A 10,150-nucleotide genomic window follows, 5' to 3' on the forward strand; every position below is an offset into this window, starting at 1 on the left:
TTATCCATGTTATTCATGGTTTAAAAAAAAGGAAGGAAAATGACCAATAGATGGGATGAGCATTTGAATCAAGTTAGCAGGAGTTACTGTTGACTCTGGTTTTTACAGTCCTGCTCATGGGCATATTCCTGAAGGAAAACCTCTTCAGAAAAAGAGCCAATGGACTCTGCACACTTTCTTTACTATATGTTTAATAGTCTTTATTATTGTATCCTAAACATTTTTTGTAAGATACATGTGCATGGAAGGGGAACTCTTGGGAATTTATAACCTAAGTTTTTAACTTTTTATATTTTTCTAAAACTTATAAGAATTTTAATTATTATGATATTGACTGTGCACTTTTCTATAGATGCTTTGTTTAAATTGTGTCTGGAAATGGAGTTGATTTACTTGACAAACATGAACTACACAAACAGGACATATTTATATGGTTTAAGGTATATTTCATAATAGTATTGTTCTTGAAGTGTACATTCTAATTTTACCTAATTTTAAAATAATGCCTTTTAAAAATAGATTCTTAGATCTTTACTCTACCAAATTATATTATTTGAAAACACTACCCAAGGAGAGTTCAATTTTTTTGCCATTTGCTTTTTTTTTGTTTTTTTGGGTTTTTTTTGGTGATTATCACAATAAATCAAGGAGACTTGAAATACTTTTTTGACCTATATGCTTTTTAAATGAATAAAAATGTTATGTGAGATATTATTAAAATTCCTAATGAACACCTCTTTTATAAGATAGACCTTTTCAGACCAGGATGCTCCTTGTCCCCCCCTCATTCTATCAGAAGCTTCAATCACTCTTTTAGGTTATTCTAATTGTTTTGTGCCTTGGAAATAAAGGCAGAAAGACTGAAAAAGCCACTGTTAAGTACAGAGACTTGTGTTTTATAACCAGGAAATGCTTGGGAACTAATCAATAAGAATAAAAATGTTGGCTTAAAATTACTAAATAATTCCAAAATAATTTCTCAATTTAAAATAATAGCACTTTTCTTGTAGTTAAAAATGGCATCTGTAGAATTCTCTACTTGTCTGGCATTTAGACAAGCTTTTAGAAATATACTTTGAGTAATAGATTCATAATGTTGCATTTAATTGAAAGTGTACGTTTATATCAAGGTGAAAATGCAATATGAAAATACAATATGAATCCTTATCACCTTGTTAAAATTGGTAAGTTGGGTAACTTGTACTGACAACAGACATATACTAGTATCTAACAATAATAAGATTAAGTAGGTCTAAGGCAGTTTAATACGGTTATTTAAAAGTTTAACTTTGGAGCATCATATTTTAGTCATATTTTATAACAACCTAAATTTGATAAATGGCTGAAATGTAAGGAAAAGCAACACAAGAAGGCAGAATGTAAATTTTGAATTGGATTTTAGAGAAAAACTTGTTTGTACATCTTTTTGGCTCCTTTTTGTAACATTTACATTTAGTCATTTTAAAAAAAAAAACTGAACTTTTACTTTTGCCATCTTATAAATTTTCATCTAGTTTGAGAATAAATAAAGGTTAAATTTTTTTGTTTCCTACCAGTGATTACTGTAGTGTACAGTAATTACTGAGTTCATTTATTAGAAATGAATAAAAATGATTTTGAAATTAAATATATGATAAAGTGAAATAAATGTTTTATATCTCTCTCTCAAAAAAGTAATTTGTATTCTTAAAGCATTCTAAAAATATTTTAAAAGAAGTTTTGTAAATCCATGTTGCTTTTAACAAGTAAATGCCTATTTTGTTATATGCTGTATTTTTATTCATAATCATCATGAATTATGACATTTTCACACAATAAAAATAATTTATATCAGTATCCTGCTTTGCTTTTCATTTGATAAATTTAAATGATTTCTTTTTGGTAATAAAATAGAAAAAGATTTTTCGAATATGACTTTTGGAAGAAATTTTAAGTCAATAGATTAAAATAATGATATTTATATGGAACCTTTTTTCTGCACACAAGTTTTTATGTTTGTAGAAAAGAATATTGTCATTTTAAAGGCAGTTAAAAATAACATCATATCACTTTATGATTCTAGATGATCCAATGTCTGTATTTTGTTAAAGCTGCTACTGATCCAAAGATAATATTTTTACTTATTTCAAAAATAATTACTTATTGCATAATTCTTTATGCAAAAGGCATACATAACATATATCCAATATCATAAGTGATTCTAACTATGACACTATGATAGCAGCACTAGAAAAAAATGTTCCAAAACATTAATAATGAATTTTTTTAGAGTTATTGGTTGTGTGTTTTCCTCAATTTTTCAGACTAATTTTTAAAATTTTGCTTACTTTTATCATGGGAGAATCAAACTTACAATTTTGTAAAAATTAAGTGCCATGTTTTCTGCAAGCTTAAAATTAAATGGTCTTTTAAGTGTCAAATGAAAGACTTAATATATAAAATTTATTTTGAATAGCCCAGAAACATAGAATGTGCCATTATATTTGCAGCTGATCTCTTACTAAGTATTCTTTTACTAGGACAATATTTTATTTGATACTTAGTTCTATGTGCTATGTCTTTCATATTATTCAATTTCTCCTGTTCTGCACTAATCTAATACTTCTAGGTGTCAAAAGCTTATCAAAAATGAAACTGCTTATATAAATAAAGCTGTCGCTTATAAACTTTATTATCCTTGGCTTTAAATACTTAAGTTTTCTCTATGTGGAGTAGACTTTGCAAGTGAGATTCTGCTAATGCTATTTATCAAGAAAATATTCCATCTGATCCAAAAAACAGATTCAGATATTTTAAGACTTACTTTAAAGTATGATTATAAATTATCAAAATAACAATAATGCATTGGCTTTGTGGACACACTAATGGAAGCCTTTTGCAGGGGAAGAGGGGAGATAGGAAATCAGAAATGAATTGCCTTTATTTTTACTTAATTTTTTAAATGTTTATTTTTGAGAGAGAGAGTGCATGTGCACGTGAGGGAGAGGCAGAGAGAGGGAGAGAGAATCCCAAGCAGGCTCCTTGCTGTCAGCTCAGAGCTAGAGGACAAGAGACTTGATCTCAGAACCACTGTGAGATCAGGACCTGATCCAAAATCAAGAGTTGGTCACTCAACCATGTAAACCACCCAGGTGGCCCAGAAATGAATTTCCTTTCATGAAGGAAAGCTGTTTATAATTGAAGGAAAAATAGGAATATAATTATTTGCTTGTTTAGAGCCTGAGTTGTAAATTCTTTCTGTGTGCTGATGAGGAAACAGAATTTATGATCTAGGTAAATGAGTAAGTGGTCTCCATATTTTTATGACACCTCTTTTCCAGTAAATATTTAAGTTATTGTATTTGGTAGATCTGCCATAACATGTATCGAAGGCTTGGTGGATCAAACAACAGAAATTAATTTTCTCACAGTTCTGAAGTCTAAAAGTCCAAGATCAGTCTGGAACCTTGTTGGCAGGATTGGTTTCTTCTGAAACTTAACTCCTTGGCTTATAGATGGCCTCCTTTTCCCTGTTTCTTCACATGGTCTCTATACTGTGTGTGTTTATTCTTAGCATCTCAGCCTGTTTAAATTTCCTCTTTTTATAAAGATACCAGTCAGATTATATTAGGACCCACCCTAAAGGCCTCTTTTAACTTACTCACCTCTGGAAAGAGTATTTCTAAATAGTCACATTCTGAGGTACTGGGGCTTAGGGCTTCAACATATGAATTTTGAAGGGATAAGTTTCAGCTCCTAACAGTTATATACATGTTTGGCTGTACTTTGTACATGTACCTCTCCCTAATTTTTTTTAAGTTTTTATAAAGTTAAATAAAAATACAAGTTATATTTACTTCCCAGTCCCAGTGGATTGTACATACCACTTTGGGGACCAAAATAATAAAATGAGAGTCTCTGCTAATTAGCTACTCTCCTGAGGTGAAATTTCAAGATTGCCTCTAACTATGCTTTGTTCTCTTGCTTTGATTGTGAATTTCTCTGTTTTGTTTTTCTGCCATTCATTGTAAGGAGCTAATGGTCTTTTGGTATTAGATCATTTTACTGGAAAGCCTGTCTTTACCTTTTTGACACACAAACCTCTCTACAAACATGAGGGTTTGGAGAAATGTTTTATGTAAATATGAAAATTCATAAAACATACAGAAGCCTATAAAGTATACCTATGCTGAAACACTTTTTTAAAATCTTTATTTGTTTTTGAGAGAGAGACAGAGAGAGACAGAGCCTGAGCGGGGAGGGCAGAGAGAGTGAGACACAGAATCCAAAGCAGGCTCCAGGCTCTGAGCTCGATGTGGGGCTCGAAGTCAGGAGCTGTGAGATCATGACCTGAGCCGAAATCAGCCGCTCAATCGACTGGACCACCCAGATGCCCACTGAAACAGTTCTTATATCAAATGGCTTTGTGATAAAATTGCTTAGATATGTAAAAATTCCTTTCCTGCCCAGTGTAGGTCCTTATTAAGTTGCTTTATTCTTTAGTAATAATAATAAAATATATAATTGCTGGTATTTGTGTCAGCTCAATTTGTTATATCTGCAGTGATTTAAAACAAGTCTGCTAACAGTTTCTATTTTTAAAATTCAGTGTGGAGCTTTGTTTATTCTTCAGTAGCTATTTGGTGTGAGATAGGGGAAGTCCACTAACATTCTCATGATACATTAATGTTGATTCTAGATAGAGTAATGGGTTAAATATTAAATATCAAACTGTAAAGAAAAAAAAAAGAGAGGAAGAAACAAATAATAGCTTGCCTCTGTGAGAAGAAATTTCCAAGCCAAAAAGCAATGGAATCAATTACAAAATCAATTGCATAAAACTTTAAAGTATTTTCACATTTATTTATTTTATTTTATTTATTTTTTTTTTTTAACGTTTATTTATTTTTGAGACAGAGAGAGACAGAGCATGAACAGGGGAGGAGCAGAGAGAGAGGGAGACACAGAATCTGAAACAGGCTCCAGGCTCTGAGCTGTCAGCACAGAGCCCGATGCGGGGCTCGAACTCACGGACCGTGAGATCATGACCTGAGCCGAAGTCGGACGCTTAACCGACCAAGCCACCCAGGCGCCCCAAAAGTATTTCCACATTTAAAGTCAAAGGATTGTAAGAAAAAATGGGAAAGTACTTGAAAATGTGATATGGTTAACACTCTAATATAAATAAAAATAGCACTCAGGCATCTATAGGTAAGTGGACATGAGGTGATATTTACAAAAGAAATATAATAACTAATGAGATTTGAAGACCTCAAATTAAGGACATAATAAAAAAATTTATAAGGCTATCAGACATGCAAAGAAACATGAACAAAACTGTTGATCCATAGTAAGGGGGTAGCTAGTAGTAACGTCCATAACTTGGAATACTGTGCACCTTTTAGAAATGATGTATATGAAGAATTTTTAATATAAGAAAATGCTTATAAAAACAGAGGATACATTATACATATTGTTTGATAAACCTTGAAAATGCAGGGGCGCCTGGGTGGCTCAGTCGGTTAAGCATCCGACTTTGGCTCATGTCATGATCTCGCGGTTTGTGAGTTCCAGCCCCATGTTGGGCTCTGCTGACAGCTCAGAGCCTGGAGCCTGCTTTGGATTCTGTGTCTCCCTCTCTCTCTGCCCCTCCCCTGCTCATGCTCTGTCTCTCTCTGTCTCAAAAATAAAAAACGTTTAAAAAAAATTTTTTTAATGCATAAAATTAGAGGAATACACCAATATAACAATAGTGATGATCTCTAATGGCATCATGCCCATTTTTCATTCTCATAGGCTTTTGTTTTTACATTTTCTTCGGTAATCATTAGCTTACTTAATATCAGAAAATAGAAACATGCTAAAAAAGTAAAAATATAATAGAACCAATATGACCTCTTTCTAAGCGTTACACATCCCCTTTCCCTAATAGAAATAAAGTATATGATTTGTACTACCTCCTTAAAAGTCTGGACAATGTCTATTTTGCAAATATACTACCACATTAATTCATTAAATGCAGGATTCTGTAATGAGCACAGAAAAAATATAAAATCTCAAATATAGAGGCTGAAAGGTAGACTAATGACTTTTCCCGACACAACAAACTGCATTTAATCACTTGGCTCAATACTATAATTTTCTTTTGCACCAAATCTAAATGTATTTTTAGAATATGAATTCATATGCATTATTAGATTTAAAAAGGGGGGATGGGGAAATAAGTAAATATATTAAGCTTCTAATCACATTAGAGGTGATAAAAATTTTCATTTTACACTGTGCTAGGATTTATACTTGTGATATATGCCTATACTGACATTTTGAGCATCAAAGGTCTCAAAATGATGATGCTCATTAGATACCAGGGACCATATGAAGCCCTGATTTCCTGATGAATTGTTGATTGCTGTTACAAGGGAGCAACTGAATAGTAACACTAAAAGAGCAAATAAACTGGGTGTAAAACCTTCCTCAGAACCAGTAACACTGCCCCTAGTAAAAGTGGGTGGGAGGCTAGTGTGTAGGGTCATCTTGGTCTTGAGGCATTTGGTATCAGAACGTGATGATAACACTCTCGAAGATCATGAGAGTGAAGAGAATACATAGCAGCAGCTAACATTTGGGCATTTACTGTTTCCTCCTCTTTGTGCTAAATGCTTTACCGTATTTCAGTTAATAATTTAACCCTCCCTGTTAAAAGAGATTATCCCAATTGACCATCTCGAGGAAATAGGTGCCTTAATTTCTTCATCATATCCATCCCTTTTACCCTGAGTTCTGAATATCTGAGCTAAGTGAGAAGGTCATCAAACTTGGTAGATTAATGCAGTAACTAGCTTAGCTCCTGAGAACATTTTTCAACAATGATCATTACACAAATCCTAACAGTAACAAAGACACCTTTTCCTTTTCTTTCTTTCGTCTTTTTTTTTTTTTTTTTTTTTTTTAAACTGAGCGGCAAGCACACAGCAATCCGTTTAATGTGAAAGGTTCAACTTGAAGCTCTGGGCTCTCAAGGCTCCGCCCCAGGATCTAGCCACGCCCAGGGAGTAAGTAAGGCCTTTACCTGCCTCCCGAGGAAGGAACTTCGCGCGTGCCTCTCGCGGGATCTTTTTGGCGAGATTTCTATAACGCAGGCAAAGCAGTATCTCGCGGGAAGTTGAACCGGAAAAGTGAGGGTTGGAAGCGAATGCGGGTGAAGCTCGCACGTGAGGCTGTGCTTTTGGTTTCCTGGAGGTTTTGGATGCTGGATGGTTAGACCTCTTGTTTGGCATCTCCCAGCGGGATAATGTTGACCCGGGTGAGGGCTGGGACCCAGCTGGGCGCCTCGGCGAGGGTGGGGGTCGGGATGGGGGGACTTCGCGAGCTGTTGGTTTCTCTGGCTTCACTGTCCAAAGCCCTATAATGATGCTGAATGCTCTGATGCCTTCTCGTGAGCGTTCTCAGTCGTTTTCTCCCAAGACTCCCCTGCACCCCAAGTAACTTGTCTGCAATCCAGTCTTCAAACTTTATGACCTACACCCCTCAGCTTTGAACACAATGCAAGCTCCTCAAGGGCTGAGACTATCACTGTTCTGTCCTGGGAGCTTAGAACGATGTTACGTACCAAGCCCTCGATTAAGTTTGGATGAGTAAGTGAAATCCAATTGCAAGGAAGTTTCCACAGGAATCGAGTGACTTTTTTTCCCCCCCTGAAATAAGCTCTTTTATTTTAGAACACTTTTACAAAAGTTGCAAAGATAATACAGACTTCCATATGCTTTTCACCCAGTTTCCCCTAATGTTAACACCTAGATTGGCTTATTTAATTTTGTTCCTTTAACACAGCTTCTGTTAATGCCACTAATTCTTTAACCTTTGTTTTCCATTTGAGCAATAATTATTTGAAGACACCCTCCTTCTTCATAAATAGAATGTCATAATACAGTTTTGTTGCATTTGAGGTACTGCTCCTTGCAAGAACTAGTGATTATTTTAAAACATGTTCTTAAGAAAATAACTGTGTTAATTTGAAGTTGAATAAATTTGTAATATTATATTGTGTCAGCAACGTTTTCTTGTTATAGCTGAAAACAAAATCAGAGAGGAAGCTTGCAAAACAAATTTGCAAAGTTGTATTGGATCATTTTGAAAAACAGTATTCCAAAGAACTTGGAGATGCCTGGAATACAATAAGGTTAGTGTAATATATCTCTTGATGCCTATGATAGAACACAAATAAACCCTTTTGGGGGGGGGTGCTGTGAGGATAAGGGGTGAAAGAATCTAAACCTGGCTTTCTTTTTCCTACAGGGGCTAGAGAAGGAAAGAACTAGGAAGAGATAGATGGAATCATAGGAAAATGGGAAGGGGAGAAAGAAAACTTTGTAGTGATAGTAAGAAAAAAATTGTTATGCCCTTGCTTGAGCAACTGTTTTGATCTTTGAAACAGGAATGCCCACCAGTTTGACAAAATTAATTCTGTAGCAGAAAAATCTGAAAACTTTTGTCTGGCTTCTGAATTCAGAAGAAACAACCTATTTACAGCTAGCACTGCTCTGTCTTAGCTAGAGTGACTTTATTTGATAATCCTATGTCTTCCCCGTGTCCATGTCTGGCTATGTTTTGAACACACGTGCACACACATACACACACACCCAGATTCTTTAAATGTATTACGGAAAGCAAACATTTCATGGATAGAAGTTTGATTTGTGTGTTTAGTGAGTTTTACCTTTGGTCAGAGTGTTACTCCATGGCTTCTTTACATTGAGTTCTTATATAGTATATCCCGTGCTCTGTGGTGTACAAAGCGCAAGACAGTCCCCGTGTCTAATTTGCTTGCAGTCTGGTGTTCATAGTTTATAAATTACTAATTCCGCAAATATCCTGATAGAAATAGGCAGGAGTACCTTGTCTTATTTAACAGAGCCTGAGGGTGCCAGCAAAGGCCTGAGGAGAAGCCAGGCCTTGGGACTTCACAGGAGTTACCTCAGCAAAAGGAACCAGGCAGTTTAGCCTGAAAGAAGATCCGGTAGTTCTGAAGCCAGGGGCAAAAGCTCAACACGTTTTGCTCAGGGAAAAGAAGTTCTGTGGCTGTAAACAATGGAATTTGGTTGCATTGTTGTCTTAATCTCTCGTTGGATCAACTCAGTAACAATTTCTCATTTACAAACGATAGCTTTAAGCGTTTTTTAAAACAGATTACACAGTGACTGATGGTAAAGTCTGAGGCTGTTCTGAGACCATTTTAGGACAGATTACGCTGTTTTAGAAACTTGTAAATGCTAGAATATGAAAAAGTCGTTGATAATTGTTTTTATTTCAAAAGTAGATTTTAAATGGGTGTCTTCTGGCACAGAGAAAGAGGAAAGAACGAGAGTGAAGTGCAATAAATTCATTATGTTTTTGGTGTGCAAAGTTACTTAACGTACTATATCCAAATAACCACACACCTACTGTATGTTTATTATGTACCAGATGATATTGACTCTGTGTGATCCTTAGAACAAAGCTCTGAGGTTTCCCGTTTCCCACCTGATAAAACCAGAGCAGGGATTTGTGTCCAGTCTTTCTGGTTCAAGAACTCCCACTGCTAATCCCTATTTGCACACCTGGGGTGTAATTAGGCATATATGGATGATTTAAAAAAAAAAAAAAAAGATTTTGAAAGGTATATTGTTTTCAGACTATAGTAGTCTGGCTCCTCCTACCCTGTAATGAGTTATTTTTCTATTTAATGTGCTCAGACAGATTTATAAATTATTGTTTGACCCTAAACAAAATGAGCAATGAACCTCAAATCCATCTAATTAGCTGTGCCTTCTGCTTCATCTGTCTTTTTATTGGGTTTTCATGGTAATTTAAGTTTTGCATAAATGTGCTAAATTTGCCATGGGCAAAATAAGGCTGAGTTTAGAAAATGGTCTGAGCATGGAAGATGGCATGGGGAAATAAAAACAAATATTTTTGGTTTCTTTAACTTTTATTTGGAAGACATGGTATCATGCTTGCAGAGTCTGTTTACTTCCAGGGAAAGGTGAGTGCATTTTTGTCCTCTGCCTAGAAATTTACTCAACATTTTTTGTTTCCTTTCTTATCTAACAGATTTAGATAGTGGGGAAGATTTAATATTTATTTAAATTTTATTGTTTTGTAATAGCTTTTTTTTTTTTTTTTTTTTTTTTTT

General features: G+C 34.7%; 1 protein-coding gene across 2 annotated transcripts in view; it reads left to right on the forward strand.

Annotated features, from left to right (window-relative positions):
• Positions 1-7,044: 7,044 nt before the first annotated feature.
• The window catches only part of NSUN3 (NOP2/Sun RNA methyltransferase 3), a 59,686-nt gene continuing 56,580 nt past the window's right edge, over positions 7,045-10,150 (forward strand). Inside the window, exons 1-2 of one of the 2 annotated variants that reach the window (XM_049628039.1) lie at positions 7,045-7,282; positions 8,049-8,158. In XM_049628039.1, the coding sequence (XP_049483996.1) occupies positions 7,271-7,282; positions 8,049-8,158 (122 nt within the window). In that variant the 5' untranslated portion in view covers positions 7,045-7,270. The remainder of the gene's footprint in view (positions 7,283-8,048; positions 8,159-10,150) is intronic. The other variant, XR_007457233.1, reaches the window with a different exon arrangement.

The sequence above is a fragment of the Panthera uncia genome, chromosome C2 (assembly GCF_023721935.1).
Source record: "Panthera uncia isolate 11264 chromosome C2, Puncia_PCG_1.0, whole genome shotgun sequence".
Lineage (NCBI taxonomy): Eukaryota > Metazoa > Chordata > Mammalia > Carnivora > Felidae > Panthera > Panthera uncia.